Source organism: Triturus cristatus, chromosome 4_2 (genome assembly GCF_964204655.1).
Source record: "Triturus cristatus chromosome 4_2, aTriCri1.1, whole genome shotgun sequence".
In the NCBI taxonomy this organism is placed as follows: domain Eukaryota; kingdom Metazoa; phylum Chordata; class Amphibia; order Caudata; family Salamandridae; genus Triturus; species Triturus cristatus.
In genome coordinates, this window is record NC_140586.1 from 829,426,390 (window position 1) to 829,450,916 (window position 24,527).

At 43.6% G+C, this 24,527-nt stretch overlaps 1 protein-coding gene across 1 annotated transcript in view; it reads left to right on the top strand.

The window, feature by feature from the left end:
- The window catches only part of ARMH1 (armadillo like helical domain containing 1), a 274,600-nt gene that overhangs the window by 194,197 nt on the left and 55,876 nt on the right, over positions 1 to 24,527 (top strand). The window contains exons 8-10 of the mRNA XM_085602791.1: positions 4,966 to 5,038; positions 10,281 to 10,410; positions 11,027 to 11,104. Of these exons, the coding sequence (XP_085458917.1) occupies positions 4,966 to 5,038; positions 10,281 to 10,410; positions 11,027 to 11,104 (281 nt within the window). The remainder of the gene's footprint in view (positions 1 to 4,965; positions 5,039 to 10,280; positions 10,411 to 11,026; positions 11,105 to 24,527) is intronic.

Sequence of the window (24,527 nt, forward strand, 5' to 3'; positions counted from 1 at the left end):
TGATCTGTTTATTCTGTGCTCATCATTGGGTCTGGAAGGCATAACCTCTGATACTCTGATCTGTATATTCTGTGTTCATCATCGGGTCTGGAAGGAATAACCTCTGGTACTGCGATCTGTTTATTCTGTGTTCATCATCGGGTTTTTTGACGGTGCTGCACACAGATAGATGGAAACTTTGCCCAGAATGCATTTTATGATTTTTGGGTCGACCATGACCTGATGTCACCTAAGGTGTGCCTTCGATAGAAACCGGCCAAACCTCGGATCTTAGTGCACAAAAAACCTTGGACCTTAATACGCAAGCACAGCTATGTGATGCTGCTATTAGTACGAGAGAAAGAATACAGAAGAGAACCTTTAAATACTTTGTCGTGACCGGGGATTATGATATCCCATTGATACAGACAGGACAAATACGAGGTGGCACCCGAGTTAGGAGAAAAAATACACCTCCTAGAGGACAGTTTATGAGCCCTGAAGAAGTCCTTAAATAGGACGAAATGTGTTGGCCACTGTGAAGAAAGAAATCATAATAAAGGAATTTGTAAACTATGATATTTTGGTGGAACTGTTTACTTACTTTTTATTGTGTGCGGATCAAACTCTTTTTGTAGCTGTTTGTTGTGAAAGTTTCTTTCACTAATTTAGGAAACTAAGGGGTCTTGTTTCCTTTGATCTTCGCACCAAGAGCCAATAATATTCCCAAGATACTGCGATCTGTCTATTCTGTGTTCATCATCAGGTCTGTAAGGAGTAACCTCTGGTACTGCGATCTGTTTATTCTGTGTTCATCATCGGGTCTGTAAGGAGTAACCTCTGGTACTGCCATCCGTTAATTATGTGTTCATCATCAGATCTGGAAGGAGTAAGCTCTGATACTGTGAGCTGTTTATTCTGTGTTCATCATCGGGCCCGAAAGGAGTAACCTCTGATACTGTGATCTGTTTATTCTGTGTTCATCATCAGGTCTGGAAGGAGTAACCTTTGGTACAGCGATCTGTTTATTCTGTGTTCATCATCGGGTCTGTAAGGAGTAACCTCTGGTACTGCAAACTGTTTATTCTGTGTTCATCTTCGGGTCTGGATGGAGTAACCTCTGGTACTGTGATCTGTTTATTCTGTGTTCATCATCGGGTCTGGAAGGCGTAACCTCTGGTACTCTGATCTGTATATTCTGTGTTCATCATCGGGTCTGTAAGGAGTAACCTCTGGTACTGCGATCTGTTTATTCTGTGTTCATCATCGGGTCTGTAAGGACTAACCTCTGGTACTGCAAACTGTTTATTCTGTGTTTGTCATCGGGTCTGGAAGGAGTAACCTTTGGTACTGCGATCTGTTTATTCTGTGTTCATCATCAGATATGGAAACAGTAACCTCTGGTACTGCAAACTGTTTATTATGTGTTCATCATCGGGTCTGGATGGAGTAACCTCTGGTGCTCTGATCTGTATATTCTTTGTTCATCATCGGGTCTATAAGGAGTAACCTCTGGTACTGTGATCTGTTTATTCTGTGTTCATCATCGGGTCTGGAAGGAGTAACCTCTGGTACTGTGATTCGTTTATTCCATGTTCAACATAGGGTCTATAAGGGGTAACCTCTGGTACTGTGATCTGTTTATTCTGTGTTCATCATCGAGTCTATAATGAGTAATCTCTGGTACTGCAAACTGTTTATTTTGTGTTCATCATCGGGTCTGGCTGGAGTAACCTCTGGTACTGTGATCTGTTTATTCTATGTGTAGCATAGGGTCTCCATAAGGAGTAACCACTGATGCTGTGATCTGTTTATTCCGTGTTCATCATCGGGTCTATAAGGAGTAACCTCTGGTACTGTGATCTGTTTATTCTGTGTTCATCATCGGGTCTGGAAGGAGTAACCTCTAGTACTGTGATATGTTTATTCTGTGTTCATCATCGAGTCTATAATGAGTAATCTCTGGTACTGCAAACTGTTTATTTTGTGTTCATCATCGGGACTGGCTGGAGTAACCTCTGGTACTGTGATCTGTTTATTCTATGTGTAGCATAGGGTCTCCATAAGGAGTAACCACTGATACTGCGATCTGTATCTTCCGTGTTCAGCATAGGGTCTATCAGGAGCAACCTCTGGTACTGTGATCTGTTTATTCCGTGTTCATCATCGGGTCTGTAAGGAGTAACCTCTGGTACTGTGATCTGTATATTCCATGTTCATCATTGGGTCTGGAAGGAGTAACTTCTGGTACTGTGATCTGTGTATTCTGTGTTCTTCATCGGGTCTGGAAGGAGTAACCTTTGGTACTGTGATCTGTTTATTTTGTGTACATCATCGGGTCTGGAAGGAGTAACCTCTGGTACTGCGATCTGTTTATTCTGTGCTCATCATCAGATCTGGAAGGAGAAAGCTCTGGTACTGCGATCTGTATATTCTGTGTTCATCATCTGGTCTGGAAGGAGTAACCTCTGGTACTGCGATCTGTTTATTCTGTGCTCATCATCAGATCTGGAAGGAGTAAGCTCTGGTACTGCAATCTGTATATTCTGTGTTTATCATCAGGTCTGGATGGAGTAACCTCTTGTACTGTGATCTGTTTATTCTATGTTCATCATCGGGTCTGGAAGGAGTAACCTCTGGTACTGCGATCTGTTTATTCTGTGTTCATCATCGGGTCTGGAAGGAGTAACCTCTGGTACTACAATCTGTTTATTCTGTGTTCATCATCGGGTCTGGAATGAGTAACCTCTGGTACGGCGATTTGTTTATTCTGTGTTCATCCACCATCGGGTCTGTAAGGAGTAACCTCTGGTACTGCGATCTGTTTATTATGTGTTCATCATCAGATCTGGAAGGAGTAACCTCTGGTACTGTGATCTGTTTATTCTGTGTTCATCATGGGGCCAGGAAGGAGTAACCTCTGGTACTGTGATCTGTTTATTCTGTGTTCATCATCAGGTCTGGAAGGAGTAACCTTTGGTACTGCGATCTGTTTATTCTGTGTTCATCATCGGGTCTGTAAGGACTAACCTCTGGTACTGCAAACTGTTTATTCTGTGTTTTTCATCGGGTCTGGAAGGAGTAACCTTTGGTACTGCGATCTGTTTATTCTGTGTTCAATATCAGATATGGAAGGAGTAACCTCTGGTACTGCAAACTGTTTATTATGTGTTCATCATCGGGTCTGGATGGAGTAACCTCTGGTGCTCTGATCTGTTTATTCTGTGCTCATCATCAGATCTGGAAGGAGTAAGCTCCGGTACTGCGATCTGTTTATTCTGTGTTTATCATCGGGTCTGGATGGAGTAACCTCTTGTACTGTGATCTGTTTATTCTATGTTCATCATCGGGTCTGGAAGGAGTAACCTCTGGTACTGCGATCTGTTTATTCTGTGTTCATCATCGGGTCTGGAAGGAGTAACCTCTGGTACAACAATCTGTTTATTCTCTGTTCATCATCGGGTCTGGAAGGAGTAACTTCTGGTACTACAATCTGTTTATTCTGTGTTCATCATCGGGTCTGGAATGAGTAACCTCTGGTACTGTGATTTGTTTATTCTGTGTTCATCATCAGATCTGGAAGGAGTAAGCTCTGGTACTGCAATCTGTTTACTCTGTGTTCATCATCGGGTCTGGATCGAGTAACCTCTGGTACTGTGATCTGTTTATTCTATGTTCATCATCTGGTCCATTAGGAGTAACCGGTCTGGAAGGAGTAACCTCTGGTACTGTGATCTGTTTATTCTGTGTTCATCATCAGGTCTGTAAGGAGTAACCGGTCTGGAAGGAGTAACCTCTGGTCCTGTGAGCTGTATATTCCATGTTCATCAATGGTTCTGTAAGGAGTAACCTCTGTTACTGTTATCTGTTTATTCCAGGTGTCTGTAACCAGTAGATCATGAGCTACCATTAGCTCCCAGACACCTTCAGAATAGCTCACAGCTTTGAGTTCCTTTTTTGTAAATAATCACAGGGTCACATTTTCCTTTCAAATTTAAGGGGTAGGCTGTGTTTATTTTACATTTATTATCACCAGGCTGCAGATAGAAGAGCCTGATAATAAGTCAGATGTATGACCCCAGACACAGAGGTGAAGAACTGAAGCACTGAGATATTTAACTCTTAAAAAAAATCCCTTGTCAACTCAATATTGGAATCTGAGAGCAAAATTATGTTTCAGAATGATTTAAATGGGAGAAAATTAAAAAGTAAAATTACCTTTATGATTAAGTTAAGGCTTCATTTTCATTTTCTCCCATTTCAAAGTGTTTCACTTACAAACAGCAGGCCTCTTGCTCCCAGTGGCCAGCAGATACTGTGCAATATTTGCAATTGTAAAACACCGTCATTTTTTTAAGTGGGAAAAATGTAAAGTGCAGATAAATGTTCCATACTTTGAAAATTTTTGCAGAACATTATTCTGCACTTTATATTTCTCCCATTTAAAAACAAATGGTTGTAGGTTTGTGTTGTACATGTAATGGTGCCATATATGGTGAAAGGTATGTCCTGTGCCACAGGTACATACGATACAAGCTCTCAGTCACCCATGCATATATATCCCATTCATACGCACACATGTTCATACATCCCCACTGACCACTCTCTCACTGACACACATGGCAGTCCTGTCATGGTGCCCCGAGACACTGTGTTTTGTTCAAACCAGTGTCTGGCTCTATGAAAATTAGGCTTAAAGTCAATGAAGCTGGGCGTGGAGGTGTTTAGCCTTCAGTAAGTCACGATGATTTTCACTGATCAGAAGTAGCTCTCCCTACAGAAAAGGTTGGTGACCCCTAGTTTAATCTGTGTTAATTATCAGGTCTGGAAGGGGTAACCTCTGGTCCTGTGATCTGTTTATTCTATGTACATTGTCTCTTTCTGCCTTTACCACCATAGAAGCAATTAGGTTACTGTGGTACCTATGCATTGCTGCTGTGGTTTCCTGTTGTTTAGCTTGCGCTTTTTGTCCATGTTCCCCTCCAGATCCAGAAGTACCGCCACTGATGGAAACCATGTCTGTATTCATTCAGCAAGCTGCTGCAGCCAAGGCCATTGGGTGAGAAGTACTGCCTGTGTGGAAAACGAAAAGACTGGTTAATAACTATTCTAACCACAGTGTAAGACAATCACCTGTCAAAGTGAATATCAGTGCCTATTCAACCAACGCAAATCCTGGAATATCAATGGTATTTCTTGTGAATCTGAGACAGGGTCTTAATCCCCAGCTTTCAGTCATTTACATGTTTGATATTAATTGTTCAGTGATCGGAACTATCTAGCACATGGGATGTATTAATACATGAGGTATGGCTTGCATACGTATGCTAAATGGGGGAATACTGATTTAACACACTCCATGGTCGACTGTTCCAAATATGATCCTAGTAGGTCAAAATATGTTCTTATTTTGCTTCAGAACAGGTTCAAACTCAACCTCGGCAGTTTGTAGTATTGTACCCACCTGTTACTGACTGTATTGCACCTGTGCTGACGCCCCCACAGGGACATCAACTAACTGCTTGTGCTACTGCACCCCTGCTGCTAATGCCACCACAGGGATATCTACTAACTGCTTGTGCGACTGCACCCCTGCTACTAATGCCACCACAGGGACATCTACTAACTGCTTGTGCGACTGCACCCCTGCTACTAATGCCACCACAGGGTCATCTACTAACTGCTTGTGCGACTGCACACCTACTACTAATGCCACCGCAGAGACCTCTACTAACTGCTTGTGCGACTGCACACCTGCTACTAATGCCACCGCAGGGACATCTACTAACTGCTTATGGGACTGCACCCCTGGTGCTAAAGCCGTCACAGAGACATCTACTAACTCCGTGTGCGACTGCACCCCTGCCACTAATGCCACCACAGAGAAATCTACTAACTGCTTGTGTGACTGCACACCTGCTACTAATGCCACCGCAGGGACATCTACTAACTGCTTGTGCGACTGCACCTCCACTACTAATGCCACCACATGGACATCTACTAACTGCTTGTGGGACTGTCCCCCTGGTGCTAAAGCCGTCACAGAGACATCTACTAACTGCTTGTGGGACTGCACCCCTGGTGCCAAAGCCGCCACAGAGACATCTACTAACTCCTTGTGCGACTGCACCCCTGCCACTAATGCCACCACAGGTATATCTACTAACTGCTTGTGCGACTGCGCTCCTCCTACTCATGCCACCACAGGGACACCCACTAACTACTTGTGCGACTGCACCCCTGGTGCTAATGCTGCAACAGGGACATCTACTAACTGCTGGTGCTACTGCAATCCTGCTTCTAATGCCACCACAGGGACTTCTACTAACTGCTTGTGCAACTGCACCCCTGCTGCTAATGCCACCACAGGGACATCTACTAACTGCTTGTGTGACTGCACCTCTGCTACTAATGCTACAACTGGGACATCTACTAACTGCTTGTGCGACTGCACCTCTGCTACTAATGCTACAACTGGGACATCTACTAACTGCTTGTGTGACTGCACCTCTGCTACTAATACTACAACTGGGACATCTACTAACTGCTTGTGCGACTAAAACTCTTGCGGCTAATGCCACCACAGGGACATCTACTATCTGCTTGTGCTACTGCACCGCTGCTGCTAATGCAAACACAAGGACATCTACTAACTGTTTGTGCGATTGCACCTCTACTGCTAATGCCACCACAGGGACATCTACTAACTGCTTGTGCTACTGCACTGCTGCTGCTAATGCCGCAAAAGGGACATCTACTAACTGCTTCTGCTACTGCACCCCTGCTGCTAATGTCACAAGAGGGACATCTACGAACTGCTTGTGCAACTGCAACCCTGCTGCTAATACCACCACAGGGACATCTACTAACTGCTTGTGCGACTGCACCCCTGATGCTAATCCTGCTACAGTGACAACTACAAACTGCTTGCGCTACTGCACCCCTGCTGCTAATGTCACAAAAGGGACATCTCCTAACTTCTTGTGCGACTGCACCCCGCCACTAATGCTTCCACAGAGACATCTACAAACTGCTTGTGTAACTGCACCCCTGCTGCAATTGCCACCACAGAGACATCTACTAACTGCTTGTGCAACTGCACCCCTCCACTAATGCCACCACAGGGACATCTTCTAACTGTTGGGCAACTGCACCCCTGCTGCTAATGCCACCACAGAGACATCTACTAACTGCTTGTGTGACTGCACCCCTGGTGCTGTTGTCACAAGAGGGACATCTACTAACTGCTTGTGTGACGTGCACCCTTGCTGCTACTGTCGCAAGAAGGACATCCAGCAACTGCTTGTGCGACCGCACCCTGCCACTAATGCCGCCAAAGGGACATCTACTAACTGCTTGTGCGACTGCACCCCTGCTGCTAATGCCATCCGAGGGACATCTAGTAGCGGCCTGTGGTACTGCACCCCTGCTGCTAATGCCACAACAGAGACTACACACAACTGGCAGACATACACATGCACAAGGACACACTCACTAGCTCCCACTCATCACACAATCAAATGGTTAATGATATGCAAACCTTAGCGGTAGCTCCATCATCCCTTCCCTCCTACTTCCTGGGTAGGGGTGTCCAATTCAGGCTCCCAGCTGCCAGCTCCATATCTCCTATGAAATGTACCATTTCGGTTCCCCCTCGTCCTCTGGTGCAGGCGACAGCCAGGTTGTGCTAGGCCACAGAAGGGCAGAAGCGGTGCTGTGGCCCTCTGTCTCATAAGGCCTGTTGAAGCTGAGCTCTAACACGGAGCTGCAGTTCGGCTGGGGTTAGGTGAGTCACCAGGTGTGGGGAGATCCAGAATGGCAATGCCATGATGATCCTTGCAACATGAGAGGGCAAGTGAACACAAGATTATAGAGAAAGGGGGCTGAGAAAAGTGAGGGCAGGAATACAACCTAGCATAAGTACCAGCCTTCCATGTGTCCCATCCCAAATCCCATTGCCTCCTCTCATTGTCTAACTTTATAAAGAACCGGCCCATGAGAACAAGTATCTTGATCTAAAGGACTTCTCACAGCACACATCAGGGCTCAGTGTGAACCAGGGCTAATTTTGAGCCTGGGTAAAATTCCTTATTTGGAAATTCTTGCCTACCCTCACCTCTGTATTACAGATGTATGCCCAGAGGCAAAACAGCCATCTGGGTACACTGACTATACTCCACATGCAGATGCTCCCACGGAACCTCTTGGGAGGATGGGAATGGGGGTTCCAAAAACCCCCAGGTATCCCCATGCAGTCACTTCCTACACCTGCCTATAGGACTATCACTGCCCCCTTCAAATGTGGGTCTGCCACCTCAGTGAAAAGCTGAAGCCAGCTGGTCCACATTTCACTAATGTGCTTTTCCCAGTACAGGCACAAGTCCACACTTGCATTAGGAACAGTGCATCATGGATTAGGGTGCCCTGTCGAGGACTGCACCCAACACACCCAGCTAAAGATGCACTGTGATGCTGACAGGGTAGTGTTCCCAATATGTTGGATGGGCCCAGAAAGTCAGTGTCCCCCTCCTTCATGACACCCACATTGATAAGCCTCTCTTGTTGTAAGAACAATATTTTTCATTGTATAGCGTGTGGCCCTATATCAGTGCTTAATTTACGCCGGTTGTTTCTGGTGCTCGGCACCGGCACTTAATTGTCATCTTAGCACTTATGATCGTCTGCCACATGGTGGCACTGTTTGTCTAATTCAGAGATGAGCACAACAAGAATAGTTTATTAATTCAATACACATTAAAAATAACTAATACCTGCCGCCCAAGCCATTCTTTTAGCTTTGAGTACCTGGAATGGTGTGAACTGACAAACTTGTGGGAGTGTGATGGGTATCAGTTTCGTTGATACTGTCATTGGCAATGCAGGCAAGTCCAAGCTGCAGTGGCCTCCCGACGAGGACCCTGGTATTTATTTATTTTTATTATTATTTTTTTTACAAATGAAGCACAGTCCTGTATCCATAGAACCTGTGGCGGGTGCCTGCTCCTTAGTTTGCACAAGCCTCGAACACAGGCTTGCACACAAACAGAGGGAGTTTTCAAATGTTCGTCGACTCACACTCTTTACAAATGAGGGAACGCTTAAAGTTGAGTGTGTGCCACTGCAAGAGCATTCTAAATTACAAGAAAACCTTAATGCCCTTTCTGGAATGCAGATGTTCATCTACTACTAGTATAATGGTCCAGAGCACTTTTAGTGCACAGGTTCCACAATAAATATTCAGGTCTTTGCTTTCTATGTAATTTGATGCATTGGTGTAAAAAATACTCGCCTGTATTTATAACAGCAATCTGTAGTGTGTGTGTGTGTGTGTGTGTGTGTGTGTGTGTGTGTGCGTGTGTGTGTGTGTATGTGTGTGAGTGCGCGTGCATGTGTGTGTGTGTGTGCGGGTGTGTGTGCGTGGGTGTGTCAATGCTTAGTTTGTAACAAAATAAATGCTAGACCCTTCATTAGGAGGCCACTATAGCTTGCATGACACATTGCCACTGCTAACACAACTACAAACCATCATAGCCTACGAGTTAGACAATTCAGACTATTCAAGGCCCCCAAAGCAATAATAATGGCTTGTGCAACAGATGATGATAATTTTTAATGTTGATCTCCTAAATTAGATAGACTGCGCCACCATGTGGTAGACTGTCACAACAGCCGGTGTTGACAATTAAGTGCTGATGCCGAGCACCAGAAACCACTGGCACAAATTAAGCACTGGGTGTCTGTGCAAACATTGGTTGTGTCCAGTTTCAGGTTTCCAGTTGGGCAGAATGATTGTACTCCCTGGCTTTACCTCGCTGCAACTCCTTCAGGAGCCACCTGAAGCAATCTGTGAAATTATCATGGTGTCGGCTTAAATCACTTCCACATAGTATTACTCATTGTAATACAAAAAACTCAGAGAAGTCAAACTGGATTGAGTAAAACCACAATTACAATAATGGATTTATCCCATATTGATTTTACCACACAGTAATTTTGAGAAGGTCAGAATGACATCGCTAGTGTAGTCTGTGTGGTATGTGTTTCATGTGGTCCAATGCCATAGTTGTAGGTGAGATTCTGAACATCACTAATATCGATTTACAGGAATATGACTTTAGACTATTGACTTCCACTATATCATCAAGGGAAAGTTGTATAAGGAAGTATAGATTCACAATTTCTGCTTTGCTTTAGGTGTCCTTGCTCAAAGGAATCAGCTGTTAGCCTGAATGTGGAATGATAACTCAGAAGTAATACGCATCAGTGCTGCTTGCATGCTGATCAAGCTTCTATCCCGACAGGATGCTGGCCCGGGAGTCTGTGGAGCTCTGTGAAGAGCTGATCCAGCTGCGTGTTGTGCATCACCTACTGTTTGCGATAGGGAACCAGCATCATGTTGAAAGCCAACGACAGGCCAGCCTCACTCTTGAGGTAAGTGGAGGGGGAGACGTGGGACCTGTCCACTCTCTTGCAAATCAAAGAGTGTGCTGGCAAGAGGTGAGTAATTGGGATCCATATTAGGGATAACCAATAACTTTCCTTCATCTTAGCATCAGATTGAAAAGATATTGACTTGTTTAGTTGTCTTTGTATTTAAGTGATGACGTGTGCCACTGCCACTTGTGAGTACTGACGAGTGGGGAAGGAGTCTTTGGTGGCAAATGTCTAAATGCTATTCATGGGAATCATTCATGTATGTATGATCTTGTCATGTATGGTTTGTAAATGTGATCTGACCAAAGGATCTCTTATGCTTTTATTTTTTTCCTCTTAGTGCAAATAATGTTTTTCCTTTGGCCATTGAAAGGTTTTTAATTATATGCTAGGGCAGCACAAAAGCAACTCCAGGCGACTGCTTATGGTTTCACCAATAAGGGGTGAGGGCACTCTGTTTATGCGAGCCCCATTAATATGTTCTTACTGCCAAGTGAAGAGGGGACAAAATGTTTATGGGGAGAATGAAAGAAACTTATTTGACAAATTGTTCATTAGTTTCTATCTACTGCAAACCTACCACACATCTGACAAGAATATGTTGTCTTTGCAGTTTTTTATTCGGTCTTTCCCCAGAGTGGAAGAACACGTAAAAAAAGCGATCGGAGCAAAACTATACCATCTACTACTGGTAAATTAGTTTGTTTTTGTACAATCATTGTTATAATTTTGTGTGCACTTTGCATATTCTATCCAGCCAGGATTCTGACAAGTTTCTCCAAAAGTGTTACTACAAAAAGTGGCTTACCATCGAGGGAGGGGAATAATTCTAAAAAGACATATTGAAAGTATGGATAGACAACATCTTACAGAGAGGACCCCTGGTCTGTTTGGGTAGATGTGTAGTCCAGGACTGCAGCATTCTGATTGGTCGTTGTTGCCCAATGATGTAAGAAGGGGAGGCATATGAACAAAGGTATTTAGCAGTCACAAAGCCTGCTTTGTAATGTGCAAACGCCATTTTTCAAGTCGGAAAAGTCTTTCTGATTTGCAAAAGGGCTTTAGCAATCCATTACTATTTACAAATAGAAAAGGCTTTGAGAGTCTTTCTCCCTCCTATTTGAGAGTCACCATGGAATGTGTCAATGGTTTACAATCGCAATTTGAGGTGGTAACTGATTCGCAAAGGCGAATCTGTCCCAGTGGGACAGGCCATTGATTAGGGTGCATCAATTTCCTATTTCTTTGCTTTATATTACTATCTTATCTCTATGGTGCTCCTCGTGAGCCAGATCTGGGGACTCTACTTTTCTCCATATCTGCTATTCGTCTTTATTCTGTTAGCTGATTGGAGGGTTTCAAAGCCCACGTCTTCACTAATGATTCAAAACATGTTTGCTTTTACTATAATTTTGGATTCTCTTTACACTGGAGTCTTAGCCTTTCTCATGGGTTTTGATGTCAGGATGTTTTTAAAGGTCCTAAATGTAATTCAAAAGTAGCTAAGATCCCTTTGCTTCTGATTGTGCTTGCACATCTTCTCCAGCTTGTTTTCTATTTCCTTCTGTTCACATGTCACGAATCACGATTTAAATATATACAGAATTTTGGTTTTATTTTTAATTTGTTTCTGCTTTCGGATGCCTATCTTTGGAATGAACTACCTTCTGATGTAAGACTGTCTCCATTGTTGGCTATTCCTAAACCTTGAATAAAATGCCTCATATAGCACGGAGTCAGCATTGCTTGAGGTGACGGAGGCGATCCGGGAGTGTTTGGATGCCGGCGGGAAAGCAGCCTTGGTGATGTTAGATCTCTTGGCTGCTTTCGACACCGTGCCCCACTCTTTGCTCCTTGACCGTCTTTCAGAAATAGGTATCTCTGGCTCAGCTCTGCAGTGGATCAAGTCTTTCTTGGATGGTCGGTCGCAGCAGGTCTGGCTTCCTCCATGTGCCTCCGTGCCTTTGCAGGTGACTACAGGTGTGCCACAGGGGTCATCACTTAGCCCCTTGCTTTTTAATATCTATGTGACTCCGCTGGTCTATCTTGCGGAATCATTAGGGGCTAAAGTGATGGCTTATGCTGATGATACTCAGCTCTTATTTTCTTGGAACAGGGAAGATGACTCGGTTGTGGCTGCTCAACATTGTTTGTCTTCAGTTTTTCACTGGCTGGCGAATACTCAGCTGAAATGCAATGAAGGAAAATATGAAGTACTTTTGTATGGCTCCTTCTTGTCTGATTTTCCTCGACCAACCACAAGTAAAGGCGCCGTAAAAAACCTTGGCGTCTAGTTCGATGAAAACCTGAATTTTTCAACACAAGTGAAGAAGTTGGCTGGTACCTGCTTTGGCACTCTTAAAACCTTGAAGAAGTTTCTTCCTTTTCTGCCAGGTAGTGCCAAAGAAACTGTGGTCCGTGCCCTCATTTTATCCCGTTTGGACTACGCCAACGCCCTCTTGATTGGCAGCCCAGGTTTTTTAGTTAAGAAATTGCAAGATGTTCAAAACTCGGCGGCCAGGCTTCTTCTGGGCTTGCGATCAAGGCTTAGTGTCCGCACTCACCTGCGCTCCTTGCATTGGCTCCCAGTCGAATCCCGTCTGAAATACAAAATGTTATCCATTGCCCATAGGGCCCTTTATGGCCTGGGACCTATCTATCTGCAGAAGAGGTTTGCCTTTTACACACCAGGGAGACAGCTGCGTTCGTCTGCCCAGTTGTTGGTTCAGACCCCCAGGTTTAATCGCCAAAGACTTGGGGGCAATTCCTTTGTGCGCAAAGCTGGCCTTGCCTGGAACTTGTTGCCCTTAGCTCTTCGGGCTACCCAGGACCCTCTTTTGTTTAAGAAGAAACTAAAATCACTGCTTTTTTAGTCTGGATTTGTGTGGATTTCTGCTCTCTTTTTTTCCGAAGCTAGCGCTGGGACACTTTCGAGTAGCTGTGCGCTGTACAAATTAAATATAACATAACATAACATAACATAACATAACATAACATAACAAGTGGAACCTCTAGAGAAATCACCTCCATCAGCTCCTCAAAAAGATCCAGGAACTACAGATGATGACCAGGAAGAGGGGGAACTCGGAGATCTGCATAGAGAATGGGATGACTACCTCATTCTCACACCTTCTTCTCCTTCTCCTGTACCCATTGACTTGCCACCAGAAGATATAGGTGGTTTTCACAACTTACTGGAAAGGGCAGCCAAAAGATTTGATCTACCAATGCCAGCATCTCAAACTGACTGTTTTTTATATGATTTTAACGAGCCCTTTTGAAAATCAGTGAGGGCTATCCCTATTGTGAGTCATATATGGAAAGAAGAACTTAAAGTCATGAAAACACCAGCAACAGTGACACTAGTACTATCCAGACTGGGGAAAAAATACAAGGCTCCAGAAAATGCTCCAGCCTGCTTGGTGGGACATCCCAAACCGGACTCTGTAATCTCTCAGGCAGCGCAGAGAAAATCCAAGAACCCTTCTACACCAATCACCTCAGCTCCAGAATGGGAAGGCAGGCGCTTGGACAACGCTGGTAAGCATTTTTCTTCGATGTCGGCTCTAATAGTCAGAGCAGCTAATGCTCTTGCCATTCTGGGTCGATATGATCAACAAATGTGATATGAACTGGCTCCGTATGTGGATCAGCTTCCTGAAGATAGCAAATCGGAATTGAGGAAAATTCTCCAGGAAGGGGAAGAGCATCTGCGGAGGTGAAAGATTGTGTGATGGATATCGCCACTACAATATTCAGGTCACTGGGAGGTGCGGCAGTATTGCGCCGTCAAGGATGGCTCAGAGTCACTTCATTTAGGACGGAAGTGCAAAATAAGATTCTGGACCTTCCGTTCGATGGAGAAACTTTATTTGGAAAGCACATCGACAATGCCCTGGAAGATGTAAAGAATGATACCGACACAGCAAAGCTGTTGGGGACGCTTAAGAATTCTCAACACCTATCTCAAAAAACAGTCCTTCTGCATGGTCTCTCTTCGGGACATTTAATCACTTCTAAACCCCGGGGATCATATGACCACTTTAGACTTAGAAGATGCATATTTTCATGTCCCCATCCATTCCCCCACAGTACCTTCGATTTGCCATAGCCAGAAGCCATTATCAATTCAAGGTGGTGCTGTTTGGCCTCAAATCGGCTCCAAGAATATTTATCAAATGCCTGGCTCCAGTAGCAGCCTTTCTGAGGAAGTAACAGCATCATGTGTTTCCTTACCTGGACGCCTGGCTGATCAAAGCACCATCACACTCAGCAGGCCAGCCATCCACAGAGACATGCACAAGACTGTTCACCGAGCTAGGCCTGACCCTGAATGAAGGGAAGTCATCTCTGCACCCTTCCATCAAGCATCACCTTCTTAGGAGCAATATTGGACACCACAATAAATAAAGCGTTTCCCTCTCTCTAGAGGCAAGGAAAACTGATATCTTTGGTTCGGTCATTCGTAAAAAAAGGTCACTTTCAGTTTCCATTACAAGTTGCTTCTGGGAACAATATCTTCTTGCATCCATCTTATTTCTTTCTGACGATTAAGAATGCGTCCATTACAGGAAGTGTTGGATTTGCAGTGGCGTCAGGCAGTAGGTTTGTTCGAGGATGTCATTACAGTCATGCCAGGTATGATCAACTCCTTATCTTGGTGGACCTGATGAAAAAATATTTCAGTCTGTCTCTCTGTTTTCATCACGCTCTGCACATGAACACCTCCCTGGAAAGATGGGGAGCTTTCCTGCAAGACCTCCAGGTCAGTGGACGTTGGCAGTATCAAGGCCAACATCTTCACATCAATTTTCTGGAGCTCTGGGCAGTGAGATTGGCCGTGCAGGCATTCCTGTCAAAGATAAGCAACACTACTGTGTTGGTCAGAATGCACAACCAACGGAGATGCATTATCTCAACAAGCAAGGTAGCACGATGTGGAGACGAGAAAATATTAGTAACACAGCAAGACCATCTCGTCTGGATTACAACCACTCTCTCCACTCATAGTCAAATAACCAGGTAGTAGGAGGGAAAGTATAACAAGCAATATTTATTATACACTCAAGTGGGTACAGGTCCGTATAGCCTCTAGCGAGTGTGTACAGGAGTGAGCTGACATAAAGTTTCTGAGGGCTACATTTATAGTAGTGAACAAACAGGAAGGTGATAACAGACCGGTTAGAAACCATTTTCTCCAGTTAGCTGAAGCTCAGACATGCCTTACAGAAATCTGCAGATGCGACAAACATGTTATTATCAGTATCAGACACTGCAACATTGAAAAGGGCAGATCGCTCTCTAGACTAAGGTGCAGCTGGTTGTCTCGCATGAGTCACATGATTTACAAGAAATGTTTAGACATAACTTTCGATTAGCCCAGAACAGCAACCCAGTAAGCAACGAGATACATGAAACAGATGTGCACTGAAGACGTGTCATACAAAATGGAGGAACAAATGCTCAAACTAAACGTGGTTATTGCATATTTTCTAACAATCCCTCCTTTTTTGAGCTTTGATCAAACATTTTTCTATACCGGGTCCCCACTACCGCGAGAGGTGTCACCTTCATCGGTATCAATGTCCTTATCAGTGTCAGGCTCAGAAGAGAATCCAACCATTATCTCAGTGCACTCAACTAACTCACATACTTCATATGTCAAGGCTGGATACGGTACACACCTAGGTGGGTTGTACGATAGGACACTTTCTTCAATGTTCATCAGATCATATATGTCTTGCTGCAGTACTGACATCCTGTTAGTGTTTCTTTAACCGAAAAGGGAGTTGGTTTACATGCAAATAAACACATGGAGCAACAAATAGGGACACATTGGACACATAAACAACAGGGTAGGGTACTTGCCCCCACAGCGGCAGCAATGAGGAGAACTTTCCAACCCCATGTGGTAAGTATTTCCATGAACCATCCTGATGTATCTCATCAGAAAGGCTGTGTAAACTCTGAATGGCTGCATAAACACTAGGGACATTATCAGGAATATAAACACAGCAGGAGCTACCTATGACGTAACTCCACCCCTATCAGCGAGGATGACGTCTAACCCCATTCTGTTTTGAAGCGTCATAAGGCGGTTAGCCTGCATCTCAGCAGTTATATTGGCAAGGGCCCCTGATGTTTTGTTTATTACAGCATCAACAACTCTAGTCAGTTGACAAACCTGAACACTGTTAGCCATAGGGCCCCAATAAGGTACTAGGCCTTTCATAGCGTCAGTAAACTGCTGTAGGGGGGTATCTGTTTGATCAGTCTCAGTGATGGCCACCGTTTTTGTGATCCTGGATATTCTACTTTGTCTTCTTTGGAGATTATGTATTTTGTGATAATTGTGAAGGGCAACATAGACTGAAGGCAAGAGGAAAGCCAAATAACAGTATCCTGTCCAATTGAAAGGGAGAGAAGTATAGGCTATTTGACCTCATATGAAACAACTATTTCCCATTGATAAGAATGCAAGCAAATTGGTGGCGTTCAATGACAATACATGCTTACACTTGGAGTTACTCACCGGTATGGATCCCTGTCCCTTAATACAGGGGGGTGCTAAGGCAGAAACTACTGATACGCCTTTGCCTAACTGGAATGTCCCATTTTCCTTAACCCACTGTATATACTTGAATGTTGTATTCCAATATATATATGTCTCATTCTCTAATTCATTACCATATACAGATCCATTAACAAAACAACTATTGTAGATCAAATCGGCTGGAATAGTGTACAAAGGCCAAAGCTGAATCACAGAGAAAAAAATCTGAACCATGCATGGCAAGACCAATTTTAGGTCGAAGGCAGGTCAATAAACCTATTGGCAACAAGCCACAAACCCAACACTTGGTAGTGTTTAGTTCCTCATGCGTTTCATGAAGGCTCTATATAAATGTATTATTCTGGTAACCCAACCTATGACTCTGCTTGGGTGGACTAAGAGTCAAATAGTAATGTTCCTGTGGTGTCGGAGTGGGATTGACTAGGATATGAACAGGGACATTCTCTTCTAAAAACGAGGACATACCAAATTTTCCTGCAACTATTATCAGTAAGATAATACCCAAAGCACATTTATCCTTATGGGACCATGTCCTAAGAGGTAATGGTCGAACCAACGGGGCACCTTCCCCTACATTATCCAGATACACGTTTCTGCCAAATGGGTGCAACTCCATTATCTGTCCGGAGATCACTTCTTGGAGAAATTGGTGCAAGGAGGGGTCTTTACAATTTATACTAATAGCGTCTATTACAACTCAGATATATTATAATATACACAAGTATCATATAATCAAAAGGACCTGAAGGACATATGAGCACCAAAGGAGAATAAAAAAACCAATGTTCACAGTGTCCTTATTTTACCAACCCTGCTGCACAAGTTAGTCTATTAAAGTTGGCGCTCTTGAGCACCCGACAGTTAGAGCTTGTTCCGTCCTAAGTACTTTCCTAACTAATCCCACGATAATAAAGGTGGTGTCCAAAGATATGGGACACTTTCCTACACTAAGTGTTCTGTGCAGTTGGCTTGCGTGGCCTCAAGTTGTAATGCAGAAGACCAGGTTGCTCATGGTCCTAAACAATGAAGTGTCATCAGAAAGCAGCAAAGGCCTTTGAAGTTCCTTCTCCTGAGCCTCTCTCAGTTGTGTATCCTCAACCAGCATTCCATCACTGAAGGGCAGAAAGGTGGGTACTTTCTTCCACTCCTCATCTGGGAGACCATTCTTTACCCGTTGTTCATACGGGAGGGGCAAAGGCACCTTCTTGCAATGCGTTGCATGAATCCAATTCTTTCTTCCAGCGGCCTTCCCAGCAGTTTGCGTCACCAAAAGGACCTGGACAGGGCCCTTCCACCTGGGCTGGAGGCAATTGGACTGCTGGAAGTTCTTCGTCAGGACCCAGCCTGATGCTGTGTCCCGCACTTCCAAATGAGGAGGTAGACTGGACCTGACCTGTTGATGAATCAAATACAACTCTTTAGTGAGTTGTTCACAATAGTCAGCATGTAAAGGCTATTCAAGCTCTGTAAATCTTTTTGGTCTCGGTACACCCCACTCATTTGCTGGTCGGCCCATTACGACCTCATAGGGTGATAGGCCCATTTGACTATATACAGTCGTTCTTATGCAGCGTAGTGCTATTGGCAAGGTGTCTGGCCATTTTAATCCTGTACTAGCACATATTTTTGCTAATTTTAGTTTTAATGTGCCATTATAGCGTTCCATTAATCCCGCTGATTGGGGATGATTGGCAATGTGAAACTTTTGTTTAATCTGCAATCTAGAGCACACTTTGGCCATTATCTGGCCAATGAAATGTGACCCGTTGTCGCTCCAAAATAATTCTGGTCATTCCATATCTAGGAAAATAGTCTTTAAGCAATACTTTAGCAGTGCCAAGAGCTGTATTGTCTTTGAGGGGATATGCTTCAATCCATTTTCTAAACATACAGACCACTACCAAAACATATCTCCATATCACCAAAACATATTTCCATATCTATATAGTCTATCTGAAGAACTTCCAATGGTGAGTCAGGGGGAGCAAAATGTCCTGAGGGTGTCAGTGTACCTTTCCCTGCATTATACTGGAGGCATATAAATCTAGGGCAGTGGCTGTTCTATTAATATTTGCATTACACCAAACAGGATCTAGAATCTTTTGTATACCCTTCCCACTTATGTGGACTGGCCCATGAGCCATGGAAACAACTGCATGGACATAAGCATTCGGTAGCAACCATCTATGATTTTCAGTATGATCCACCCAACTATTTTCGTCATTTAACCTGCCTGTCTCCTTCCACATTTCCAACTCTTCAAGGGATGCATGACTCTAAATGTCCCCTACACTTTCCATTGTAGTTTCACACATTCATGTCTCGGGGACCCACCTAGCTGTTCCCGAGATGAACTTACTATTCTTTTTAGTACTAGCTGCGATTTTTGCTGTCTCATCAGCAAAAACATTTTTACCTCGACCTACATCATCAGTAATCTTCTTATGAGCACTACATTTGACTATAGCTACTTTTGCAGGCAAGTTAAGTGAATCTAGCAGACGGAAAACTAAGTCTCCAAGTTGTATCCGGGTCCCATGTGATGTAGGAAACCCACATTCTGCCCACAATCTCCCAAAATTATGTGCCACCCCAAATGCGAATCTGTATATATGTTTACTCTGAGATCTTTACTCAATTCTCAGTTTCTAATCATAGCTAAAAATTCTGCAGCCTGAGCGGAGTTGTGGGGTATCTTCTCAGTCTCAGCTACTCTCTGAAGTGTGGTAATTGCATACGCAGCTGTGGTATTTCCGTCAGGTAGCTTGAAGCATGAACCATCTACGAACAGCATGCCCTTGTAGTGTAGTTCCTATTTCCCTAATAGGCTCTGTGCATTGGAATAATATACCCTATAGATTTGGCATAGGACTGAGGTCAGTATGCCCCTATCGAGTATATTAAACTTAATTAATTTGTACCAGCTAACTCAGAGGCCACTAGAAACTCCTTGTAAACAAGAAGGGAGTAGTTTCTGGAAACCGCATAAACATGACAACTTTGTTTCCCTTTAGAATCGGAACACTCTCAGAATCGTGGAAACAACAGATAACAGTTTCACTCAGCTAATCGTGCATGCTTAGTTTCTTCAGAGTTACACAGAAAGAATAGACGGGCGTTTCAATAAAAGGATTTATTGAACAGTCTTGTTTCTCATGTTAGAGATATGAGCTGTTACAATCGTAAGACAGTATGCAAGATATATTATGTACAGCGTAAGCAGTAGAAAGAAATAATACTGCGCTAGCATTATCTTTTAGCTATGACACATATATTCATATACATAAATAACATAAGCTAAACATGCGAGTACTCATGTAAATGTAAATGTATGTGTCTTGTAAAGCGCACTGCTGCCCAGAGGCGTCCTGGCGCTGTAGACCGCTGGGGAACCCGTCCTGGCTATCCCTGTGAGATGGGCCCTCCTGGGTATCTCCAAGGTGAAACCAGGCATCCCCGACGAATGTGGGGAGCCGTTGTGGAGATGAGGCAAGCTAATGCCCAGAGTTGCTGAGTGTGATCCCTGGTTAGAGTAGGCACCGAGGCGAGAATTATCGAGTCCGCTGGCCCTGGTCCAGGACCCTGCCGCGTCGGGAATTGAACCCTGGTCCCGGGCCGTCCTCTGCTTCCGGGTCTGCTGCCTCTAACCAGTGAGCCACACCACTCCACTCTACTCATGAGATGCTTCTCTAACTAGTTCTACCACAGTGTACCTAACCTAAGTGTAGTACAAGGTAAGAAGTAGGTGATGTATGCTATAGGATGGTATGCTAAGTTTAGTATGCCAAGTCTGGTATGCCAAGAGTCCCTCTAGGTTCTAGTCAGCTCCATACCTTGAGAATGAGAGAGGTGGGAATCTCTTTCCGGGTCTCGAACTCTAACACCCCGCAAAGGGAGCCAGAACACTGGAAGCTGGATTCTCTGCGAGCGGGGATGACAGCATCTCTTGTCAGTGCGTCAGGCCGGGACACAGGCTCCTCTAATATCGAGGGCTCCTCCTACTTCCTTGGGCAAGGAAAGGTATATTTATACCCGGTAGGTGCCTTGGTATGTTAGCATTGACGTAAGGTCGGGCAGAGGAAGACTTCAGGAATGAACCCTTAAGGAATAGCGGTTCATGCATAATAAATGAGTTCTTGGAGAAATCAATAATCCTGTGCTAGGGGAACACCCAAGAGCTTAAGGGACTGGTTTCTAAGAACTCGTTGTGACGTTGGGGTAGACGGATGTAGGTGACCATGCCTGTATTTGGATAGCATGGCTAATGCCTAAATAAGGACTGGGATCTTATGCCTAAATAAGAGCAATGCGAATTGTGCCTATATAAGGACATGTATCAGGAAAACCTATATACGGACACCTAAAGCAGAATACAACACCCACTCCACTTTCGAATGAATGATAATACTAAATGCTAAACATAAAAATGCTAAACATTGAATTGAGTACCACATGTTGCTCAAAACATTTGTAAAAGCATACTAAAAGAGGTTTTTAAAAAATGTTGCTAAACATGTAATGCAAAGGTACTGTACATTTTAAAGCAGTTTTTCATTCTAAGCATATATCGGACATAAATGCAATAGGAATGAATAGAAATATATGCATATGACGAAATGGTCGACAAGTATTCAAAAAATCAAAGCCATTTCATAACATGGTACTAAATGAAATTGTGGTAAATAAGGTGACAATGTGTCCCTGGAAGTATTCAAAGAAGTCCGTTCTATATGAATAGTTCTACTGTAAGCAGATTGATTTGCCATGTATTTTCAAATTTAGAAAAAAGTCAATTTTAGGAAGAGTTCCAAGTTCTGTTCTGTTTTGAAAATATGGAGACCAAATTCACAGCTTCCCTGGTACACTGTGAGCTGAATCAAAGTCAGTGTATGGGTCTGGAGAAAACATGAAATCATCAACTCATGTAGAAAAAAAATCGTCTACCGATGTCAGTGACAGTTGGAACACCTCGTTTAGAAGGTTAACCGCACAGAGATGTGAAGCATCGCCTTCAGCATTGGATGCCGCAGCAATGTTCACGTCCGTTGTTACCTGTGTGCCTGTTGATCCATCTCATAGCTCAGCAGCAGCTGGAAACGTCTGTGAGATCTCAACTAATGCCGTCATCAGGATTGGTAGCCTCTGGGGACAACACAGAGCATGGGCCGTTATCAGGTCCAGCAGAGTATCAATATCCGTTGGCATGACTGAGGAGAGTGTTCGACATATGTCTAGCTCGCATTCTTCACCGCAAAGCAGGCAGCGTAGAACAGGTAAGATGCAATCTTGCCAGATTGGGCTAAATGACAGAAACCATGTTGTATTAAGTTCCCGTAGATGTGGTATGCCCAAAATTTGCACTATGTGCTCACGGCACTTCCGTTCTAGGAGAGCTTTCTCCAAGTTTCTGGGAGTGACACCGGTGGATAGGCTTGCCATAGCGTAGTAGTAGGAATGAAACAGGATTCCTGCAATGAGCGCTAGAACTAATGGCAGACCACCAAACACCGAATGCACGAAGTTTGGAATGATTCCGAGGACCGTCTGAAAAGGTGTTATTTGTCCTGAACATATGATCTTAATACATTTACAATCCCGCTCGTATCAGATATGTTTAAGATACGTCCCATAATTTCTTCGAAATGTATTGGGCAGTTTGTACGTATTAGAGCCTGTATCTCAGCCAAAGTCCTTGCAATATGTAGATCATATGTTTCTTTGGCCAAGGTCAAAGGCACGGTCTGTTGCAAAAGCATGGCTTTCATTCTGCTTAAAGTATCAAAACGTATAAAAGAAACATTCAATGAAGGCCATAAAGGCGACTCCCTGACTGTGTCTATTTGGGGGAACAATACTTGCATACAACAAGTAACCCTGGAGCTAACGGTTACCAGATATGGGATTCCTGGCAACATGCCACAGCAACTTTGATCATTCAACATGCGGTAACTCCCGTTAGAAAGTTGGTCAAATGTTGGATTAATCAGAGCAGCTGGTGTACCCTGCAGGTGGCAGGACAAGTTTTCGACAAAACCATTGCAAGCCCCGTGTAAAGAAATGTCCTGACATATGAGAGATCCGCTCAGTGCATTTTCACAGTGTGTACCACTTAGAAACACTTCACGATCCTCACTCCAACATCTGTATTCGTATGGTAAAACCGGATGTATCAATTTATTCTTTACCCAACCTTTCATGTTTGCCTGTTTGCATTTGTGTGAGACAATACTGAAAATGAAAAGTAGTGACAGGCAGAGTTATTTTGCCATCGATAAACCATTCTGTAGCTGGTTTTTCTGCTACCGTAAATGGTAATTTTTCCAGTTTTTCAATGCTCAGCACGGTATACTTTGCTCCCCTTTGTGCCAGTTCGATCTGTTTATCCGTGAGATTGTATTCTGAAAACAGAGACGATGTGTTGATAAAACGTCAAGGCACATAGCCTGCATGCAAGGATTGCAGTGTCCAGCCTAATAACATAATAGAACGTAACTGAGATTGGCCTTCTTGTAACATGGCTAATTCTTGTTCCAGTATGTCAATAGCAGAGGATACAATGTTGTCCAGTGAATATATTCTGGATGACAAAGTTGTTAACCCGTTGTCGACCCCAGAGAGAGATTTTTCTAAGTTAATACGACGAAGCTCGCGTATTCTTTCTGCGGTCTCTGCCTGTGAAACCATCCATATTTCATTATAAGCAGCATAAATGAAACATTTTTGACGCGGTTTTCTCAGTCCTAGCAGGAAATCCCTAAGGTCTGCGTCTTCTTTAATTTAAGATAAGTGGTGTTTCACATCCTCGAGTGTAGATTTTTGTAGCCAGTTGAGGCACAATTTACCTACTTTGTATGTTGTTACTACCCCGGATGCTGTCGTTGAACATAACGTGGGTCTGGCCTATGGATAGTAAAGCCCTGTCTTCTATTCAGGAATCTTTCTTGACAGATGTTTGTGTCTATGGGCCAGAGCAACCATTTCTCCCATTCAGGATCTGATCTATTGGTTTGTAGTATTGTGTCTACTGTGACCGCTCCCTGTGTAGTGCTATTACTTGCAGGTGTTGGTGCAGAAGGTGTGTTCATGTCTTTGATCTTGGCTAATCCAAGGAAAGACGTTTGTTGCACAGCGTCAATCAAAAACATTATTTGCTGTGAGATGATACAGGTTCTAAACAAAGCTTCTATCCCCTGCACTTGCCAATCTTTAGAACCCCAGAGAGATTTTGTGTCGATTGTGTCTTTCCAAAAGTCAAATCCTTGTCTAGACAGTCTGGAAATAAAGGCTGCAGAATAAATCTGTTTTGTATTAGTTAACATATTTTTCTGTCCTGTTTTGTTTACATTTCTATAGAAGAATGTTTCTGGATCAGATATTGTACCCTGAAAAATGGAAACTTATTTGTAAACGTTTTTGAACTACCCTTTGGTGGTGTAGGACAATGTTCCCATTGGTTAAACATAAATACATTTCTAGGTGTTGCAGATCTATGCAAGAAATGATGACCATAGTGGTTGTAACAATAAAGCTGTTCGTAGTC